Source organism: Misgurnus anguillicaudatus, chromosome 25 (assembly GCF_027580225.2).
Source record: "Misgurnus anguillicaudatus chromosome 25, ASM2758022v2, whole genome shotgun sequence".
In the NCBI taxonomy this organism is placed as follows: Eukaryota; Metazoa; Chordata; class Actinopteri; order Cypriniformes; family Cobitidae; genus Misgurnus; species Misgurnus anguillicaudatus.
The window spans coordinates 11,659,337-11,682,964 of record NC_073361.2 but is presented as its reverse complement, the minus strand read 5'-3'; the positions used below and the strand labels follow the sequence as shown (position 1 = coordinate 11,682,964).

The 23,628-nt window shown below is 42.7% G+C and overlaps 1 protein-coding gene across 1 annotated transcript; it reads right to left on the bottom strand.

Moving 5' to 3' along the window:
• Positions 1-7,415: 7,415 nt before the first annotated feature.
• Positions 7,416-11,731, bottom strand: LOC141362076 (E3 ubiquitin-protein ligase TRIM16-like). The gene is made up of 5 exons (XM_073863870.1): positions 10,585-11,731; positions 10,340-10,435; positions 9,976-10,209; positions 9,606-9,762; positions 7,416-8,656 (listed from the first exon to the last, which is right to left on the bottom strand). Exons 1-5 carry the CDS (start codon positions 11,164-11,166, stop codon positions 8,094-8,096), a joined length of 1,632 nt encoding a protein of 543 aa, XP_073719971.1. The 5' UTR covers positions 11,167-11,731; the 3' UTR covers positions 7,416-8,093.
• Between the last annotated feature and the right edge of the window lie 11,897 nt (positions 11,732-23,628).

Here is a 23,628-nt window from a genome sequence, read left to right as displayed (position 1 = left end):
GCGGTGTGCTTTTCAATGGGCTCAGAATGGAGGTTAGCGGCTTTTGGTCAGTAAGTAGAATGAGTTTGTTACCATAGAGGTACTGGTGGAACTTGCGTACTCCAAAAACTATTGCTAACGCCTCCTTCTCAATTTGAGCATAGTTTTGCTCCGCCTTACTGAGTGTTCGTGATGCATAGGCTATCGGTCTTTCCTCATTATTGGGCATGACGTGCGAGAGTACAGCCCAGACTCCATAAGGCGAAACATCACATGCGAGCTGGAGGGGCAGTTTTGGATTGAAATGGGTTAACACTTCCTGTGATACCAGTAGTGCCTTTGATGTCTGGAACGCTGACTCACAGGCTGACGTCCATTGCAATTTCTTCCCCTTATTTAGCAGATCATTCAGTGGTTCCATGACGGTGGCTAAGTCAGAAATGAAACGGCCGTAATAGTTTTGCATGCCTAAAAACGAACGTAGCTGACTGACATCTCCTGGTGCCGGTGCTTCTACAATGGCACGTACCTTCTCTGGTGATTTGTGGAGTCCCGCTGTGTCAGCTCATCAGGACCACTGATGAGGATGTCGTCCAGGTAGCAGTGTGTGTACAGCAGTCCGAGAAGCACTTGGTCCATAGCCTTCTGAAATAAGGCGGGCGATGAAGCTACTCCAAAAGGTAAACGATTAAAACAAAATAGTCCTTTTTGAGTTGAAATAGTCAGCAGCTCCCTAGACTTCTCTTCTACCTCCATCTGTAGATAGGCATTTAATAAGTCCAACTTACTAAAGCGTTGGCCTCCTGCTAGAGAGGCAAAAAGGTCTTCAATGCGTGGGATTGGATACCTATCCACGCACAGAGCTGGGTTGTTGGTGATCTTGAAATCTCCACAAAGCCTCACTGTGCCATCCTTTTTGCTGACCGGCACCACGGGTGTGGCCCAATCACTATGCTCCACTGGTGAGATCACCCCAAGCTCCGTCAGTCGCTTTAGTTCGGCTTCAACTCGCGGTCGGAGGGCATATGGCACGTTACGTGGTGGACAGAATTTTGGTACACTGTTTGGTCTTATTGTCAATGTGGCTTTAATTCCCTTCATTGTGCCTAGATTTTCAGAGAAAACAGCTGAGTGTCTCTTTAATACGGCCTTCAAGTTGTCTTTCTCTTTTTGCTTAATTGCATGCACAGTCTTTAAATCTTTCCAATTCAATTGAATTGCTTTCAGCCACTCTCTTCCAAACAGTGCGGGTGCATCCACTTTATGTACATACAAAGGCAATTCAGCTCATTGCTTGTTTAACCTTACTTTCACTTTGATGACCCCTTCAGGCGTCAAAGGCTCTCCAGTGTATGTCTTAAGCATTATATCAGTGGGTTGCAGTGGTAGTTGCCCAGCGTGTTTCTATACTGTTCCCAAGGGATCAAAGACACAGCAGCCCCTGTATCCGATTCCATCTCCATTTTCTTTCTATTTACAACAGGCAGCACTGAGATTCGTGAATATTTCCCTTTTTGTGACATAGCATACAGTCCCAACTCACAGTCAGTGTCAGATTTATTTTCCTCACTTTCACTTTGATCTTCTCTTGTCTCAACGTGAAAAACTTTCTTCTTTCTACCTTTCACACTGCGCTTACTTGCATTACCTCTCTGTTCAGGTTTTTCCACTTTCTGTTTCCATTCTCGGTCACAACTGTTCTTGCCTTTACTCTTACACATACGCTTTGTGTGGCCTTTCCTCCCACACTGATGACAGTCAGATCTTTGTACCAGCAGGCTTCATCATTATGATTAGTTTTCCCGCAACGCCAGCATTTTTGAGAAAACACCGCGTTCACTTTAAGCGAGCCACTTAACTGCTGCACGTCACGCGCTGCTGTCTCCGCCGATACAGCGTAATCGACTGCTTTCTGAAACGTGAGATTTTTCTCCGTCAAAAGGCGCTTCTGTACGGTTTCAGTTTTAAGTCCACAAACAAATCTGTCCCTTAGTGCATCTTCCAAGTAAGCACCAAACTCACAATGTTCCGAAAGTCTTTTCAATACCGCGACATACTGTGACAAGGTCTCTCCTTCTCCCAGATTTAGTTTGTGAAACCAGAATCTCTCCGCAATTACGAGCGGCTTTGGAGCGAAATGAGCCTGCAACGCTCTCACAATATCATCATAGTCCATCTCCCCAGGCTTATCGGGTGCAACCAAACTTCGCAGTAGTCCATACGTTTTCGATCCCAGCACACTTAATAGCACCGGCACTTTCTTAGCATCCCTAATCTCATTAGCTAGGACGTAATGTTCAAAACGTTCAATGTACGTTGCCCATTGCTCACCGGTCTCATCAAAGGGATCCATATGTCCAATAATTCCAGCCATGATGCGTCCGTCTCTGGTGGCTTGCACTGTAATGTTAGACTCTTCGGAATCAACTCTTAACAGCTACACCAGCTCACTAGCTAGGTGTTGATTTAGCGTGGTTGTTCTTTTTTATTTGTTTTCCAAATTTGACCAACACCGGCAGTTCTCTCGCCGATGCAGTGAAAAGTCTTCAGGAATACACAACTCGTCGCCAGTTTATATTATGTTGCTTAATGTGTATATATATAAAAAATTTATTATAACACACAGAGCAACACTCACACGCTGTTTGCTGATTCACTTACTTCTTCTACTGCTTTATTAAGTATAGAACTCATTCCAATATGGAACACTGTTGCCCCCTAATGGCAACTCTTCATATAGCACAACTTTTAGCTACATATATAACAGACGTACTATTAAATATACCCAGTAGTTAATGCATACGGTTATTTAATGCTTGGTTTAAAGGAATAGTCTACTCAAATTTCAATATTAAAATATGTTATTACCTTAACTAAGAATTGTTGATACATCCCTCTATCATCTGTGTGCATGCACGTAAGCGCTGGAGCGCGCTGCGATGCTTCGATAGCATTTAGCTTAGCCCCATACCATTTAGAGATAAAGTTAGAAGTGACCAAACATCAACGTTTTTCCTATTTAAGACGAGTAGTTATACGAGCAAGTTTGGTGGTACAAAAAAAGTAGCGCTTTTCTAAGCGGATTTAAAAGAAGAACTATATTTTATGGCGTAATAGCACTTTTGGGAGTACTTCGACTCGGCGCAGTAACACCCTCCCTCTCCCATTATGAGAGTGAGAAGGGGAGCGGACTTTTCAGGCGAGTCGAAGTACTCCCAAAAGTGCTATTACGCCATAAAATATAGTTCCTCTTTTAAATCCGCTTAGAAAAGCGCTACGTTTTATTTTTTGACCACCAAACTTGCTTGTATAACTCCTCGTCTTAAATTGGAAAAACGTTGATGTGTTTGGTCACTTCTAACTTTATCTCTAAATGGTACCATTGAATGAATGGGGCTAAGCTAAATGCTATCGAAGCGTCGCAGCGCGCTCCAGCGCGCTCCAGCGCTTACGTGCACGCACACAGATGATAGAGGGATGTATAAACAATTCTTAGTTAAGGTAATAACATATTTTAATATTGAAAATGAGTAGACTATTCCTTTAAAGGACAAAGATACTGAGTACCAAAATGGCACATCAGTAATGTTTGTTCTTAGTTATCATATACGTATGGTATAAGTATAACTTACAATTGGCTGCAGGTACCACACACTTATCGTGTATATACAATTTGTAAGTACACTAGTGTTTCTCGTTAGTTACAGTATACATAAACCATATGTGCCGGTCATTAATTTATGGCCTACAGGTACCACACACTTATCATGTATATACAATTTATAAGTACAGTAGTATTTGATATTAGTTATCATATATGTAAACACCTGTCATTTACCCTAACTTGCCTGTAAATACTAAATACTTATATTGTACATTTATTTGTAAGTACAGTAATGTTTCTCGTTAGTTACAGTATACCTACACTATAAGTATGTATCTGTTATAACCCAGTACTTATCTAGAGTTACATAGTAACTACCAGGTATATAGCACTGGTAAGTACAGTAATGATACCAATTAATTTCCATTAGATACCTAAAAGTAAGTACCACACATTTGTCGGTAAGTACAACTTATTATACCATATATGTACAAAGTAAGTACGCGTACTGTAAAATAAAGTGCTTCCAAAATCTGCTTGTTAATCACAGTACCTGCACGCCCCACAGATCCCCCTCGCACGTTTACATGCATCCGCCTGAAGTTCACAGATGTTTTGGTTTAAACGCAGCGTGATGGCGGAGAGAGCATTCACTAACAATCTTCAGATTCCTTGGTTAACAACTAGAGCTAGGAAAACAACGAATGAAAAGAAGGAAACAAAGATAGAAAGCGACCGCGACCCTAATAAAATTAGGATCAATATTGGACCAGCATTTGAAAGGTGGAGGAATCTACGAGATTTTAAAAGGTTCAAGCTGGATGCAGAGCTTGCCACATTTCTTCTCAACAGGTTATTGTGCTTTATCAATCATTGGTTGTATTTCGGAGTGTTAAGTAATCTAAATATTCTTGCTAAGTATGCGTACACAATAATACTGGTGCACACGCGCTGACGAGGACGAGCTCGAGAAGGGAGGTGGCTCAGTGGTAGTGGGGGAGGGACATAAAATTGTAAACATTTGGAAACTGCTCAATCCTCCAGAGTTGCCGACGGCAGCTTTAAATGTGTTTTTTTTTCTGTTAACTAATTATTGTTTTATTTTCCTTTTGTTTTGTGTTTTTTTACAACAAAATTTTAAATGTCTTGTCTTACTGAGAAGAGGTTTTTAAGTGTAAGTATACTCATTCTTTCAGTCTCCAATTAAAAAAATAAGATAATGGATTTCAGGAGACCGCATTTGTTCAGTTTAGACCATGAAAAATGTGGACAAATTGCAAACAAATTGCAGTTTAAAATGCATTTTTAACACACATATTTTATTTGATATTTCACCATAAAGAGTCAGTTTGGTAAAATGTGTTGCTGCTAAAGACTGAATAAAGGGCTGCTTACTTAAAATGATTGAAAATGTTGTTTCTGTTCATAACATATCTGTATAGATGCAAATACATTGGATTTAAATTACACAGTGGTATTAGGTACAGAACAATCTTTAGCATGCAGACGAAAGACCAAACTCTCCCTCATTCATACCAAACACTTCTGTATCATAACTTATTTTAATTGATGCTGAAAGAATCATAAATTTACAACCAAATGGATCATAAAATGTAAGTGACATTTGTGCCAAATTGTTCATTAAGTCTATCTGACCCAGATATCAAACGGGTCATCAAATACAAACAGTTGGTGAATTTGTATCTCAGTGTTTGTCTGTAAATAAATAAGAGGATAAAGCCTAAAACAGAACAGGACTTACTGTTAGAGGATATAGTTATAATCATTGTACTTGAGGAATAACATCATTTATAGATACAGGGCTGTGTGTGTGTGTGTGCGCGTGCGTGTGTGCGAGTGTGTGTGTGTGTGTACCTATAATTATCACGTTGTGGGGACATTTTGATGTCCCCATGAGGAAACAAGCTTATAAATCAAACAGAATGATGTTTCTTTGAAAATGTAAAGTAGAAGAAGGGTTTCTGTGATGGTTGGGGTTAGGGAGAGGGGTATAAAATGCATTACGTCTATGGAATGTCCCCACAAAACGTGCGTGTGTGTGTGTGTGTGTGTTTAATACTCACTAGATGAGTTAAGTGCAGAGGTCACATTGATGGTTTACCATAAACTGGCAGTTACGTCACTTTAATTTCACATACCCAATTGGTGTAATAATATAATAGATTTTAATTAATAATAGTACATTTTAGCGTAAACATAAATTATTTTTAGTGTAAAAAGCTCCTAACCACAATCTCAATAAAACTAGGATTAGGGTCTTCTAAATTTATTTAGCTGTCACGATCGGGAAACAAAGGAGACGAGGAAAACCCAAACGCAGACTAAAATAAAGAATACTTTAATATATACAAACACACAGAACCAAAACACCCACGAGGGGGTAAAACAATACAATAACAGATACGGGAATAAAACTAACTAACATAAACACTGGGAACTAGTAATGGGACATCTGAAGCGAGGCTCCGGAGCTTGTGTCGAGCAAAAAGGGGCGTTCCAGATGAAGCCCCGATTCGAGGCTTGTATCGTTTCCGTGAAAATCACGTGACGATGACAAACGAGGCCTCGTTTTCTGTTTAATACGTCATTGCTTCATTCTGAGTTTCGCTTACGGTTCGAAACTCGCGCCTCTTGTGGGTTTTGCAGTACGTTTGCATTGATGTTAAAGTGTTGGTTGTAGCGAGTAGTGGCGAGGTTGTAGTGAGTTTCTAGTATAGTTATCATTATATATCATAGCCTGTATTATATATTATATTACACTTAGTTTAGTAGATTATTAGAGTCAATTATACATAGCCTAGTTCAGTAGATCATTAGAGTCAATTAGCATATGTCTAGTTCTAATACCTATAATACGTAATTATATTATATAGCCTATATTAGTAGTAGTGTTATTATTATATATATTATTGCTGCTGTATTAGGGATAACCTAGAAGGACTGAGAATCCATTGGGATATTGGAACAAACAGAAGGTCCAATATCCCAATATAAGCTGGCACTGATCTTCTTATGTTGTCCAGCATCATCAGTGCCCTGTGATATGGTTTTTTCTAAAAACAGAAACCGCCTCAATCCAAATACTGTTAAAAAACTTTTGTTTCTAAATAAAAACCAGTAAACCCTTTTCCATGTTGCAGTTTGCTGTTCCACACTTCCAGTCCCATAAGCATTGCACTATTGCAGCCCCAGTTCAATAAGCACTGCACTCACGATAATTTGAAGAGTTTCGTTGCAAAACGAGATAACCACCGTTTTTTAATTGTTCAGAAATCTTGTTTTTTGGTTGTGCATTCCAATTAATTTCAATGCAACTGCAGTTGGTTAATACAGCTAAGTAGCACCATAAAACAAAATAATAACATGATAACGTAATAATAAACATGTTTTGACAAAAATGTTAAAAAATGGATTTATCTCGTTTTGCAACGAAACTCTTCATTTCTTTATTTTGTGCATTCACTGTTATCACTAACTTAAGAACTACTGTAGTTGAACACAAAGTTGTGTATGTGTGAGTTGTGTGTACATAGGTTAACACAAGCAGAGTAAAATACTTTCTTTAATATACTTTATTCAAAAGCCCACGCCATGACAATTTGGTTGCTCAAAATGAATAGATTTGTGTGCATGTGCGATACATTGCTTTGCACAGCAGGTGTCACTGGAGAGCACAGTGTTTCATGAGGCTTCGGGTAAATGAACCTTTTGGCGAACCAATGGGCTGGAAAGCCTCATTGGTTCAGGAAGCCTCGTTTGGTCATCACTACTGAGAACACTAAACTACATAAACTCACACAGCAGACCAGGAACAGGAATACACTCAGGGAATTTGCAGGTAACAGAAGAATACCAATGCACGGAGGACAGGACAGAAGGGTATTAAATAGGGAGTTCTAACAACAGACACCTGGGACTTAATCAAACATAAGGGAGCGGGAAACAATTCACGAACCCTGAGAGAAACGTGGACCGCGGAAGGGCAAGTCACAACTCTCTCAGGGCAGACACGTACTGTCACAACCTAATCTCTCAAAGTCGGATAAGACAAGAAATAGAGAGATCAGGTCATGACATTAGCTTGCTGAAAGTGACTCTTCTCCAAACATGAAGCTAAAAGTCAATGAATGTGACAGAGTTTAGAGAATGCAGACATTAAGACAAACTAATTTAGCTTTATGTGTTTGCTTATATTAAAAAAATCTCTGTTAACTGCCTTGCATTTTATTTACACTTGTAATCTTACAATATCCATTCTGAATGATTAAGTTTCCTTCATTTTCAGATTTGTATTTTCCTTATCCTATCCCAATCACCCATACAACCCTTAATTGAACAGCATTAATTGCAAAATATCTATGATCAGTTTCACAAGATCACTGTGGAATCCCTTACAATCAACAAGGCCCAGGGTAAAGGTGTTAGTGAATAAACTAAATTATCATTTTAATCAAAGTTTACAGTATTGGTTAGAGAATATTCATGTCATCTACACTGCTGGATTACATAACTTCACTGAACCTGGATTGATCCAAAATCCAGGATAAAGTGGTTGAGTGAATGTGGTGTTGACTCTGTGTATGAGGTTCATTGTATCAGAGACGCTGTAGAAGGACAGAGATCCTTTACTGTGATCCACATACACTCCTATTCTACAGGAGCTCAACACTACAGGGAGTTTAGTGAGTTTGTTATTGTGAGTGAAGTAGCAGCTGGAGTCACTGCGGCACAAACTCCAGGACTGATCATTATATCCAAACCAACACTCATCACCCTCTCCCTTCCTGCTGATGCTCTTATATGACACTGATATATACACCCGACCACTCCTCTCAACCTCCCAGTAACAGCGTTCACACAAACTCTCTCTACACAACACCTGAAGCCAGTAATCAAATCTGTCAGGATGATCAGGATACTGATGGACTGTGTTAGTGTAAGTAGCCGTTCTGTTCCCATCAGACAGCTGAATGAATTCATACACTGTGTTTATATCCAGTGTGAACTGCTTGAAATCTGGTGAAGATAAACACAAATGACTGCAGCAGTTTAACAAAAATCATCATTGCAGATTTATTGCATTATTTAAAAAACTACACATTTCTATATTTGTATTTACTCTTTCATTTACTTTGTTTCTCCATAGTTATTATTAAGTTTAAGATTGTTTAATGTATTTATTTCACGAGTTCAGATTAACATGTAACCATATTTAGTCTGGTGCCGAGCTCGGTAGTTTAGCCCGAACCCAGAGTACTCCCCGCTCTTTAACAGGGATAGATGTAGCTGAGAGCAAGGTGATGAGGTGATGAAGGGATGCTGCAAAAACTGTCACCGTACAGAGGTGAGGGACTGCTATTTATACCCCTGTGCACTGATTGGTTAGATCACATTTAACATTTGTATACAGTTTTTAGGGTAATGTATATTTTATTTATAAAAAAGTTAAGTTGTGTTCTCTGTCTGGTAGCAGAAGTTGATTTTTTTTGAAATGTCAATGTTTTTATTTTGTGTCTCAGTATCTGCAGCTTACTGTTTATTTTACTCAATTTATTCACCTCTTTAACAATAACTGCGTTACTGACATGTGTGACCTGAAATTCTGTAAACATTGAACATTCAGAAATATTTTTTACTTCATGTTGTCTTTGTTCTTTACTTTTTATTCCATCTTTTGTTTTTATGTAGTAGTGGATAAATAATTAATAAAAAAAACAAACATAAATCATGATAAAGTCATAAATAAAAAATGAAATAAAAGTCTCTTACATTGTAAGAAATCCTCCCTACTCTTCAATTCACCAGAAATAACTGAGATATATGGAACTGAAACATAAACAAACATTAATATTCAATATTATTTAATTAATATAATTTCCACATCACAAGTATTAATATAATAAACTAATAACAGAAAACAGACATCATGACACTGATATAGAGTCTAACAGCGCTCTTGCTTGTGTGATATTGAAGAGTAAATGAATATCTGCTACTTTACCTTCACCAGATATCTTCTCTATCTCCTCTCTACAGAAATCCTCCAGTTTGTCTTTCAGTTGAGAGAGAGATTTTCTCACATCATCAAAAGAGAGAGAGCTGAGAGTAAATCTGTGTGAGACTGAAGACTCAAGAGCTGCAGACAGAGACTGAAAACTCTGAAGAAGAAAAGATTACAAATGAACATAAACATTCAACATTAACCACATTTAGTAGTCTGAATACACAGAGGAATATTTATCATAACCTAGATTTTATTCTTTAAGTGTTTAAAATAAAAACTACCCAGTTAAAATCATAGAAATATAAGAAGTGAAGTCTTCCAGAGATCCTGCTAATGCTCACTGTGTTGTATTTCAGAGTTGTGTTACCTGTAGGAAATGGATGTGATTGTCTGTATGTGAAAACTGCTTCAGTTCAGCGTCTCTCCTCTTCAGATCATCAATCTCCTCCTCCAGACGCTTCATGACTCCTTCAGCTCGACTCACTGCAGTCTTTTCCTGATCTCTGATCAGTTGTGTCACCTCAGATCGTCTTCTCTCAATGGATCGGATCAGTTGAGTAAAGATCCTCTCACTGTCCTCCACTGCTGTCTGTGCAGAGCGCTGTTAGGACAAACATTACAATCAGATCCATTACAGGTACATCAGTAAAGATCTCCATCACTGGAGGAGAGTCATGAATCTCAAACTGATCTTCAAGCTGTCAGCAGATGTTTTTCTGTTCAAAACTCACCGCATGAGAATCCACAGCCTCTCTCAGCTCCTGAAGCTCCTTCTCTCTCTCCTCAATTATCTGATGTAATTTTATCTGTGTCTCTCCCAAAACTCTCTGTGAGATAACAAATAACTATAAAACCTCAAAGATTTTACATTATACTGCATGCTTATATACATGTTACTATAATGACATTCATGGTTTAGCATATTATTAATCATTACTGTTAGCATTAGTGCAGTGTGTCTGATTTCAGTTCATACCTGTTTCTCAGTTCTTTCTGCTTCAGCTGTCACAGTATCATGGTTTTTATGTTCGTCCATCGTACACAGATAACAAATGCAGTGTTGGTCGGTGCGACAGTAGATTTCTAGTTGTTTATTATGTTTTGAGCAGATCATCTCATGAAGTTGTCTGGTGGGATTCATCAAATGATGTTTCCTGTCATTGAAGAGATTCTCATGTTGTTTAAGATGATTTTGACACGAAGACTTCAGACACTCCAGACAGGACTTGACAGCTTTGTATTTTCTCTCAGTACAGGCGTCACACTCCACATCTCCAGCTTCAGCATAAGAGTCAGCAGGAACAGCAGTCTGAAGTTTTGTCTTCTTCAGTTCCTCCACCATTTCAGCAATCATCACATTTTTAAATAAAACAGGTCTTGGTGTGAAGGTTTGTCTGCATTGAGGGCAGCTGTAGATTCTCATCTCATCCTGATCCCAGCAGTTTGTAATACAGCTCATACAGTAACTGTGTCCACAGGGAATGCTCACTGGATCCTTCAGGAGATCCAAACACACTGAACAGCTGAACTTGTCCTTAAAAATATGAGCTTCTGCCATATTTATTTCACTATACAGACAGACAGAAAGTCACTCGCTTGGAAAGTTTTTTTCTATGAAACGAACAGCTGAAGAAGTTTCCTGGTTTTGTGTTTAATAGTTGTGTGCAAAACCAGTTTTGTTACAGTCGGTGTGACTCACCAGTATTTTAGGGCATTTTCACTTTCAGTTTTTTACATCATCCACAAAATGTTAAAGATTTCCATTAAATGTAGCATCATTGTTTTATCTAATATTGTAGGTCTGCATATTGAGTGTGTCACGGTTAATCCGTGTCATGTCTTGTCTCTGTTCCGATTGTTATCACCTGGACATTCATTGATTAATTACCTGCCTCATCACACCTGTTTGTCATTTAGTCTCTGTGTATATATACCTCTGTCTTCTGTTTGCTCACTACTGGATCATTGTCATTGCTACCCCGTCTGTTCCCTGTCTTGGATGTTCCTGTGTTCACCATCTTATCCCTCGTGTTTTATTATTAAATGTTATTTATTTTTGAACTTTGAGTTTGCGTCCTGTCTCTCCTTCCGTGTCGTGACAGAATGATCCAGCCAGCATTGGACGCAGCTAGTGATGGGCAGAGCGAGGCTTCGTGAAACACTGAAACAGTTGAATCAATTGTGTCGAGGCTTCGAAACATGGTTCGAAACCGCCTCCACAGTGACATCTAGTGGTCAATCGCACGTATTACCATAGAGCAGCCATGAGGTTTTAGACGAGCGCTGACAAATTGTATCCCACCTGTTGAATGATTAACACAAGTGATCAGGTGGGAGACTGGATAGTGTCCTCGACTCTCATACAAAAAAAACCTTGGATCGAACCCCGGAAAATGCGTTACTATTACCGTTGTCACAATGAAGTTTCATATTTTTTGTTGTTGTTTTAACATCTGTTTGACAACTACATGAGCTTTTAGGCTCATTAATGTCAATAACTATAAGATGGTCTATTTAATAAATAAATTGAATAGAGATAAATACCACATAAACAATAAGAAATTAATAAAATATATCAAGCCACCATGTCACATATAAATATCTGCTGTGTGTGGAAGGAATTAGCCTACTTCTTTTTTTACAGATAATTTCTCCAGCCTTTAAAAAACTCCTCTCACAAAAACCTACAAGGTCAATATGCGTTTATTTCACTTTTATACAGATGTGCTATTGTGTTGTCTGTTCCCGACCGTGCCAATCAAACGCTGATTCGGCAGACCACACCTGATGAAACACTTAGTGAAACACTTCGAGGCTTCATTTGGTCATAGTCACGTGACATGGGTGTTTTGAATCACGCTTCGGATCAGTGTTTCGACACATCTGCGCTTCGGGATCTCGCAAAGCTTCGGAACGACTGTTTCGCGTCAGCCATCCCTAGACGCAGCAAGTTCACGGAGGGTGGCTCCCCCAGGAGTTTCGTCGAGGGGGAGTAGTGACATCGGGGTTCATTCCCCGTCGGCCCCGATGTCTCTTGGGGACCACCGTGAGCGATCGCTCGCTCCTGCAGGCCTGCGGGAGGAGGATCGGCCCAGGCGGTCCCCCAACGGTTGAGTCGTCGTCGACAGTCCCTCGGAGGACCACCGTCCCGCTCGTAGGGGGATCCGGAACGGACCACGCCCGATCATTTCCCCGGGGTGGCTACCGAGTGAGGGTCTCCATTTCCGCGAGCGGACGGGAGATGATTTCTGGGGGGCACCTCATCGTCGACGATTCCCAGAAGGGGGGTAATTCGTCTGCCTCGGTTCTCGGAGCGATCGCTCCAGTTCTCCTGGCGCTGTCCGACCCACCGTCCTGTTGGTTTTGTCCCGGCGGCTGCCGGCTTCGCCAGGGTCCCCAAGCCCTCCACCCCTCCACCTGTTTGTCATTTAGTCTCTGTGTATATATACCTCTGTCTTCTGTTTGCTCACTGCTGGATCATTGTCATTGCTACCCCGTCTGTTCCCTGTCTTGGATGTTCCTGTGTTCACCATCTTATCCCTCGTGTTTTATTATTAAGTGTTATTTATTTTTGAACTTTGCGTTTGCGTCCTGTCTCTCCTTCCGTGTCGTGACAGAGTGTTTGTATTAAATGTATTCTCTGTGTGTTTTGATGTAAATTGGGGTAAATAAACAGCAGTGAATGTCAGCTCAGTCCTGTAATGCTGCACATTTTTTCAAGTTTCACCCATCTGACACCTTTGATTTAACTCATCAGCTCATTACTAGAGACTGTAAGATCTGAATCAGGTGTCAGATGGACTGGATTTTTGTTCTCCAGACAATATTTAATGTTTACATATTCACATGCAATTGTCACAAGGTGACGATCTTTTTGGGCGGAACCAAAAGTCGGAAAACTTTGGTTCCGCCCGGATGTTTCCGCCCAGACCGGGAAGAGGAAACACCGGACATCCGGTAGCATCGCGAGGGCTGTAATCAGCCAAATCAAGCGCAGCTGTGCGTGGTTAAGAGGAACGCCGGTTGATTGGAAGGTTGCAGCACACAGAGGAGTATTTAAGAGCAGTGTAAATCACAGTTTGTGTGCTTAGTGTGTGAGTTGAGGTGCGGAGCTGTGCTCGTCCGATACGCATTGGAGGCTGGTTGTACTTTCTCTCTCTCTCTCTGTCGTAGTTCGCAGTGGATGTTGGAGTAAGAGAAAACCCTGTGGGTAGAGGAAACATCAGTATTCGTGACACATTTAGAGAAACCAAGGAAGAAGGAAACGAAACGGTTTTGCAAAACATTAACCAAGAGGACCGCTGCGAGTATTAGTTTCTGGATGTAAATGAAGTGTAACAACTAACCTGTGTATTTACCGAACACCTCCAGGAAGAGGAGGGCGGCCATACCCCTGATCCAGCGCGGTAGGTGAGCCGCAGGAATAGTGGGACTCAGCAGCCACAGCAGCAGAACTAAACATCCCGGCCGTATTGTCATCGCCCCCATCCGACCTCAGCGAAGTGGAGGACGTCGGGCGTCTCTTGTGTACACCTGTAGTGTGGTGGGTGAGTCCATGTAATTTGAAAACCTTTCACGTTGAAGTGGTGCTGTGTATTTGCTGTTGGTTGCTGTGCAAGTGCTGTGTGTCTTGTCAGACGTACCCCGCATCATCCATTTTTACTGAGGAAGAGACGGAGAGGCTAACGGTCGCAAGGAATATCATCTATTATACGCTGTGTGCGGTTTGAGTGAGAAGTGACGGTGTGGGCCTCTGGAAGCCGCCCCCGTCTGTATGTCGACAGGTTTCGGAGCGCGGCGGTGAAGACTTGGAAGCTGCCGGTGTGTGTGTGAGTACAACTACGGGCCTTTGCATTGCTACTTTACCTGTGTGTCTTCCCTTGTGGCAGAGTGAGAGGCGAAGGAGTTCTGCCGCCCCGTGGTCTCTACAAAAGGGCGTCCCTGTCCGGTATTCGATCGCCCTACGGGCATTGAGGATAGGGCACCGCTCGGCCCGGTGAGACGGTGTGACAGTTCGCCCCCCCCCTGCTGACCAGCGAACTCGCCGAGAGGGTTGGCCCCCGGCGCCTTCTGGGGAAATCATCGCCCGTTTGCCCTTCTGTGCAGGCCAGCTGTCGTAAGCCCGCCCCCGTGCATTGTCGATCAGAACGCCGTACAGCGAGCTAAGGAAAAGCTGCCCTTACTAAGAGCTGTATACAGCGGAGAGGTGAGAAGCATTCAAGTTGAATTAACCGTGTTGTTGTGTCCAAGCTGCCTGTGGAGAGAGAGAGAACGAGAGCAAACGTTAGGAGAACGAACTGTGGGCCGTCATACGTACCCAGAGCTGTAAACAGCGAAGAGGTAAGAAGCATCCAAGTTGAATTAACCGTGTTGTTGTGTCCAAGCTGCCTGTGGAGAAAGAGAGAACAAGAGCGAACGTTAGGAGAACGAACTGTGGACCGTCATACGTACCCAGAGCTGTAAACAGCGAAGAGGTGAGAAGCATCCAAGTTGAATTAACCGTGTTGTTGTGTCCAAGCTGCCTGTGGAGAAAGGGAGAACGTCAGGTGAACGTCAGGTGAACGTCAGGAGAACGAACGGCGGACAGTCATACGTACCCAGGGCTGTAAACAGCGAAGAGGTGAGAAGCATCCAAGTTGAATTAACCGTGTTGTTGTGTCCAAGCTGCCTGTGGAGAAAGAGAGAACGAGAGTGAACGTTAGGAGAACGAACTGTGGACCGTCATACGTACCCAGAGCTGTAAACAGCGAAGAGGTGAGAAGCATCCAAGTTGAACTAACCGTGTTGTTGTGTCCAAGCTGCCTGTGGAGAAAGGGAGAACGAGAGTGAACGTCAAGAGAACGAACGGCGGACAGTCATACGTACCCAGGGCTGTAAACAGCGAAGAGGTGAGAAGCATCCAAGTTGAATTAACCGTGTTGTTGTGAATTAACCGTGTTGTTGTGTCCAAGCTGCCTGTGGAGAAAGAGAGAACGAGAGTGAACGTTAGGAGAACGAACTGTGGACCGTCATACGTACCCAGAGCTGTAAACAGCGAAGAGGTGAGAAGCATCCAAGTTGAATTAACCGTGTTGTTGTGTCCAAGCTGCCTGTGGAGAAAGGGAGAACGAGAGTGAACGTCAGGAGAACGAACGGCGGACAGTCATACGTACCCAGGGCTGTAAACAGCGAAGAGGTGAGAAGCATCCAAGTTGAATTAACCGTGTTGTTGTGTCCAAGCTGCCTGTGGAGAAAGAGAGAACGAGAGCGAACGTTAGGAGAACGAACTGTGAACCGTCATACGTACCCAGAGCTGTAAACAGCGAAGAGGTGCGAAGCATCCAAGTTGAACTAACCGTGTTGTTGTGTCCAAGCTGCCTGTGGAGAAAGAGAGAACGAGAGCGAACGTTAGGAGAACGAACTGTGGACCATCATACGTACCCAGAGCTGTAAACAGCGAAGAGGTGAGAAGCATCCAAGTTGAACTAACCGTGTTGTTGTGTCCAAGCTGCCTGTGGAGAAAGAGAGAACAGGAGTGAACGTCAGGAGAGCGAACTGTGGAAAACCACACTTGCTGAGAGCTGTAAGCAGCAGACAGGTGAGGACGACCCAAGTCCAAACTAAACGTGTCTTTATGTCCCAGTCGCTGCCTGTGGAAATAGGAAGAAAGGAGAGTGAGCAGTGAAGCATCTGCCTAGCGCGACACAGGTACAACGGGCGAAGAGAGAGTTAAACCCTTAAATCACACTATTTTGTCTTTGCCTCCAGGAAAGAAGAGGAGGGCGCCACGGATAGCGGAGTTTGGCAGGAGCCTGTGTTTCCCGTCTCCCCCCCCCTATACCTTTGGTCACCAGCCCCCCTGGAACCCCCGTTGCCCTCTTCCCCTTCTTGCCACCTCCCTGTGCCGTGGTCTGCCTGGAAGGCAGAGAGAGGAAGCTTAGTTTTAATTGCCCCTTCCCCATTTCCCAAGTTATTTTAAATATTTAAATAAAGTTTATTTTAATACTTACCTGCTCTCGTGTTGTCTGGTCATTGGGTTGGCTTTGGGGACCTCCTCGAGGTGGAAGTTGAGAAGGGGCGTGGCTTTAGCCATTAACAGCCAGCCCCTAGTCGTGACACAATAAAAACACAAAAGATTTTTCACAAGTTGGTTATGGTTAATTTGTAAATTGTGTCAAATGTTAGATTGCACGTGTGTGATAGTCACAGTATGTTGTTTATGTGTAGTATGAAAGAAATCCGGACACACTACATTCCCCATGTTGTCTTTGTCATGTGATCTAGCGTCAGTTGTTTTTTCAGTTTACTAATCCTCTTCCATGGCCTCATGGGAAAGAAAAATGTCCATTGAATGCACACATCAGAATCCACTGTTATAGTTTAGTGATGGATAGAAAGTTTTGTCACATACTGTTTCTTATATAATAGAAAAGTATGTGGTATACACAAGTACAATTACCCATGGCTAGAATTGGAACAAAACCAATGCATAAATATCCCAATTTCAGATCTCCCCTTCCTCTCACAATCAATTAAGAAATCCAACTTCTTCCAAAGCATTACTATAGACCAGTTCAAATGATGTAAACAACACTGGTCCAGAAACACTTCCTGTTACAGTTTGTGACAGTTATTTTTTTATTTTACATATATTATTATCTTTAAGATGTTTGTTTAACTTCAGTTAATTCAGGTTTATATGTTCTGTTGGTTTATTTTATCCCAACTTTTATCTAGTGTTAAAAAACGGAAACAGGAAGTGCTTCTGGACCAGTGTTGTTTACATCTTTTGAACTGGTCTATATAGTAGGGTAGGAAGGGGGGGTTCACCTGCACCCGAAAGGTATATTTTTTAACCTAGTTTTTTGTAATCCTTAAGGTGTCTAGAAAAGGAATTTTGATGTTCCCCATGCAAATTATTGTCCCATCTTTTTTGTATCATCTTTTGTGTCCGTGCTTGATTTTCGGCTGTGAAAAAGGAAAACTTTAAATCAACATAGAATCTGTACAATACATTCTACAGACACAATCCACCCCATTTCCTCTTCGTCTTTGCACGAGGAATTGATAGATATGAGGATTGTCATGATTAGATGATGTATAATGCATAAAAACTCAAATAAACACAAAAAAATTGGATCACTGGAACTCCTCCCCTATGGACCCTGTTGATATATGTCTTCTAACTTTTGTATTTTTACAGTCTGTAAGATGTCTAATAAACAAACGTTGATGATCCACACCTGAAATATTGTCACGTGTATGTCTTTTCTGGCTATATTGGTTGCCTCTCTGGATTTCCAAAAAAAGCAAAAAAGAACATTTACATAATGTCTTTTTCAAACTGGTATATATTTGTAATGCTTCAGGTGTCTGATAAACATATTCCACATTAAAATATTGGGCCAAGTTTTTTATTTAGATTGGAATCAATTTGAAACTTAGAGCAATAAGTGTGGTCGAAAGTTAATAACTCTGAAGGCCTTCAGAAAGTCCAGACTTAGCAAGCCCAAAATACAAAAAAAGGTGTTTGGAGTAATCCAGTGCCACACTGTATCAGTGTCGGCCCATCTTCCCAGCTTCTCTTTTTTTGCAATTGATGCATGCTAATCATCCTCAAAAAAGAGAAGAGTGATATTGATGGTGAGTCTGAAAAATATACTCCTCTACCAAGTTTGAAGCTGCCTTGAAGACATTAAGGAAAAATAAAGTCAATACTGTTATACTATAATAGCTAATTGGCTAGTTGGTGATCATTGCTAATCATGTCCAAGTCAAAGAAACACAAGGAAGAAAATGATAGTGAGTCTGAAGAGTTTAATCATGCTACAAAGAAATCCAAGAGAGATGATGTTGTCAAATAATAATAATAATAATAATTAGTTACATTTATATAGCGCTTTCCGGCAGAACTCAAAGCGATTTACATATGGGGGATTCTCCTCAACCACCACCAATGTGCAGCATCCACCTGGATGATGCGACGGCAGCCATATTGCGCCAGAACACCCATCACACACCAGCTTATTATTGGAGAGGAGACAGAGTGATATAGCCAATTAGTATGGGGGGGGATGATTAGTAGGCCAACGGGCAAGTTTGGCCAGGATGCCGGGGCACACCCCTACTCTTTTTCGAAAGACATCCTGGGATTTTTAATGACCACAGAGAGTCAGGACCTTGGTTTAACGTCTCATCCGAAGGACCACACTGATGGCCATGTGAGAAGGACTATGTGAGATACCTCAGTTGGATTCAACCCAGGAAGAGACTGACAACCGGGTTGTTCTGTACTTGCTGTATGCCGCTCAACTGGGGCACAAGGTGGCTGTGGTGAGGACTGCAGACACAGACATTTTCTTCATCCTCCTACACCACGCCCAATCTGTCCCGCTGACCATCTATGTCGACATTGGGATCGGAAAGCACAGGCAGATCCTAAATGTCAGCGAACTGGTAGAATGTAAGGGGGCAGACTACTGCACAATACTCGGCCTCTACATCTTCACAGGGAAAGCTTTACAAGTACCTTTAGAGGCAAAGGGAAGGTTGGGTCTCTGAAAAAGCTGCAGAGTAATCCAAGTACCATGCAGCCTTCAAGTGAGTTTTTTCAAGGCAGATATTCTGTAGCATGTAATGGCAATAACAGTTTTTTACAGATGCTAGGACACATTTCTCAATACATAGGTCACTTTTGCAAAACTCTTCACACAGTTCTCCTAACCAACTTTCAGCTTGGCAAAGCAGTTCATTTCACATTCAAAATCATGCTGAAAAGAATGATTGGAGAGGATGAGACGCTTAACACCAGATCCAAGGTGGATCTGTCCGGGCTCCCGCCCTGCAGAGACAACCTGGTCCCACGCATCAACTGTGTCAACCACCGTCTGGCCATCTACAAGAGAGCAGCCACACGATATTCTGGTGTCCCAAGCCCCATGATCCTGGCCGAGGCTGGGAAAAGACTGAAGAGGGTACTCTGGAACCAGTGTGGTCTTGTGGACCTATCCTCCCCACTTCACTCACTGGCTTGCTGGAGGAAACAGTCGAGGAGATGGATGGAGATGGTGAAGACGACGAGGAACAAGAGATCGATTATGAAGACCTGGGCTGTTTCTCAATTCCAAGAACGCAAAGAATGGACTTGCGTCCTCGTGAAGATTGAACTTGCTGGGCCACCTCGGAAGAACGAACTCAAAAGGTCGCGAGAACACAGAACGCACTTACGAGAATTGAGATGTGTGCCATCTTCCTGTTGGTCACCTGACCTCCGCCATTGTTTTGCCTCAATGACTTCTGGGGCGTAAAGCGATTTCATCGCGCAAGTCTGCACTCGATGCATCCTCGATATCAAGAACACATCCGGGTATTTTCATGCATCCTCTGTACTTGCGTTCTTGAGAATTGGAATGAACTTCGACTGTTAATGATGACGTAGAGCGAGGACACGAGAACGCAAGATCACTGAAGAACGCATATTGAGAAACAGCCCTGCTGTATGATAAATAGACTTCATTGCCCTTGACCTTTGATTAGAATCACTTTTTTCTATTTCAGTTTATTCTAATGGGGATTTGTTATACCCTATATATACACATATTTGACTATATGAGTGGTTTTCTCTTTTGTTTCTATAAATATAATACCAAAATAACGGTTTGAATGGTAACTCCTTCTTATGGAAGATGTTTAGTTGGACCAACATGTGACAATATTTTAAGTAGCGGTCATCAACATTTGCTTCTTAGACATCCTAAAGACTGTAAAAATACAAAAGTTAGAAAACATATATCAATAGGGTCCATAAGGGAGAAGTTCCACTGATCCAAGTTCACAGATTTGTTTTAATTATTTGTGTTTATGTCACGGCTAGGGGCTGGCTGTTAATGGCTAAAGCCACGCCCCTTCTCAACTTCCACCTCGAGGAGGTCCCCAAAGCCAACCCAATGACCAGACAACACGAGAACAGGTAAGTATTAAAACAAACTTTATTTAAATATTTAAAATAACTTGGGGAATGGGGAAGGGGCAATTAAAACTAAACTTCCTCTCAGCCTTCCAGGCAGACCACGGCACAGGAAGGTGGCAAGAAGGGGGAAGAGGGCAACGGGGGATCCAGGGGGCTGGTGACTAAAGGTATAGGGGGGGGGGGAGACGGGAAACACAGGCTCCTGCCAAACTCCGCTATCCGTGGCACCTCCTCTTCTCTCCAGGAGGCAAAGACAAAATAGTGTGATTTAGGGGTTTATCTCTCTCTTCGCCCGTTATACCTGTATCGCGTGGGTCAGATGCTTCACTGCTCACTCTACTTTCTTCCTCTTTCCACAGGCAGCGACTGGGACACAAAAACACGTTTAATCTGGACTTGGATCGTCCTCACCTGTCTGCTGTTTACAGCTCTGGGTATGCATGACTGTCCGCAGTTCGTTCTCCTGACGTTCACTCTCGTTCTCTCTTTCTCCACAGGCAACTTGGACACAACAACACGGTTAGTTCAACTTGGATGCTTCTCACCTCTCTGCTGTTTACAGCTCTGGGTATGTATGTCTGTCCACAGTTCGTTCTCCTGACGTTCACTCTCGTTCTCTCTTTCTCCACAGGCAGCTTGGACACAACAACACGGTTAGTTCAACTTGGATGCTTCTCACCTCTCTGCTGTTTACAGCTCTGGGTATGCATGTCTGTCCACAGTTCGTTCTCCTGACGTTCACTCTCGTTCTCTCTTTCTCCACAGGCAGCTTAGACACAACAACACGGTTAGTTCAACTTGGATGCTTTTCACCTCTCTGCTGTTACAGCTCTGGGTATGTATGTCTGTCCACAGTTCGTTCTCCTGACGTTCACTCTCGTTCTCTCTTTCTCCACAGGCAGCTTGGACACAACAACACGGTTAGTTCAACTTAGATGCTTCTCACATCTCGGCTGTTTTCAACTCTGGGTAAGTGCAGCTTTTCCTCAGCTCACTAAACAGTGTTCTGATCGACAATGCACGGGGGCGGGCTTACGACGGCTGGCCTGCACAGAAGGGCAACAGCGATGATTTTCCCAGAAGACGCCGGGGGCCCAAAACCCTCTCGGCGAGTTCGCTGGTCAGCAGGGGGGCGAACTGTCACACCGTCTCGCCGGGCCGAGTGCTGCCCTATCCTAAATGCCCGTCGGGCGATCGAATACTGGACAGGGGCGCCCCTTTGTAGAGACCACGGGGCGGCGGAACTCCTTCGCCTCTCGCTCTGCCACAAGGGAAAACACACAGGTAAAAGTAGCAATACACAGGCCCGTAGTTGTACTCACACACACACTGCCAGCTTTCAAGTCTTCACCGCCACACTCCGAAACTGTCGACACACAGACGGGGGCGGCTTCCAGAGGCCCACACCGTCACTTCATACTCAAACCGCACACAGCGTATAATAGATGATGTTACTCACGACCGTCAGCCTCTCCGTCTCTTCCTCAGTAAAGGGGATGATGCGGGGTACGTCTGACAAGACACACAGCACTTGCACAGCAACCCACAGCAAATACACAGCACCACTTCAACGTGAAAGGTTTTCAATTTACATGGACTCACCCACCACACTACAGGTGTACACAAAGAGACACCCGACGTCCTCCACTTCGCTGAGGTCGGATGGGGGCGATGACAATACGGCCGGGATGTTTAGCTCTGCTGCTATGGCTGCTGAGTCCAACTATTTCTGCGGCTCACCTACCGCGCTAGATCAGGGGTAGGGCCGCCCTCCGCTTCCCGGAGGTGTACGGTAAATACACAGGTTAGTGGTTACACTTCGTTTAATCCAGAAGCTAATACTCACAGCGGTCCTCTTGGTTAATGTTCTGCAAAAAAGGACTGTTTCATTCCCTTCTTCTTTGGTTTCTCTACATGTGTCACATATACCGATGTTTCTTCTACCAACAGGGTTTTCTCTTACTGCAACATCCACTGAGAACTACGAGAGAGAGAGAGAGAGAGAGAGAGAGAAAGTACTAGTGATGGGCAGTCCGGCTCTTTCCATTGATTCGGCTCTTTCGGTTCAAGCGCTGGCTCTACATTTTAGTGATGGCAGTCCGGCTCTTTTCATAGATTCGGCTCTTCTAGCTCGGCTCCCTTAGAAGAGCCGGCTCCCCTGCCTGCGTCTGAAGATTCGGCTCTGCTCGTTCGCTACAAAGAATCAGCTCTTTGAGCCGCTCGTTCGCGAACGACCCATCACTAGAAAGTACAACCAGCTTCCAATGTGTATCGGACGAGCACAGCTCCGCACCTCAACTCACACACTAAGCACACCAAACTGTGATTTACACTGCTCTTAAATACTCCTCTGTGTGCTGCAATCCTCCAATCAACCGGCGTTCCTCTTAATCACGCACAGCTGCGCTTGATTTGGCTGATTACAGCCCTCGCGATGCTACCGGATGTCCGGTGTTTCCTCTTCCCGGTCTGGGCGGAAACATCCGGCCGGAACCAAAGTTTCCCAACTTTTGGTTCCGCCCAAAAAGATCGTCACCTTGTGACATTTATTTGAGTCTTAATGCACCATACATCATCTAATCATGACAATCCTCATATCTATCAATTCCTTATGCAAAGATTAAGAGAAAATGGGGTGGATTGTGTCTGTAGGATGTATTGTTCAGATTCTATGTAGATTTAAAGTTTACATTTTTCACAGCCGAATATCAAGCACGGTCACAAAAGATGGTACAAAAAATCACATATGGGACAATAATTTGCGTGGGGAACATCAAAATTCCTTTACTAGACACCTTAAGGATTACAAAAAACTAGGTTAAAAAATATACCTTTCGGATGCAGGTGAACCCCCCCCTTCCTACCAGACTAATACTATCAACTCTGACAGCCTGGTGGTAAACAAATCAAATCACAAAATCATCACTAGAATTAAACAAGTTTACCCCACTTTAGCACAACCCAGAATTCAAGATTCAAAATAAACCTCTTTTGACATGGGCACAAAAAGGAATCACACATCTTCACCATGTATTTGAGAACCACCACTTCATGTCATTTGACACACTCACA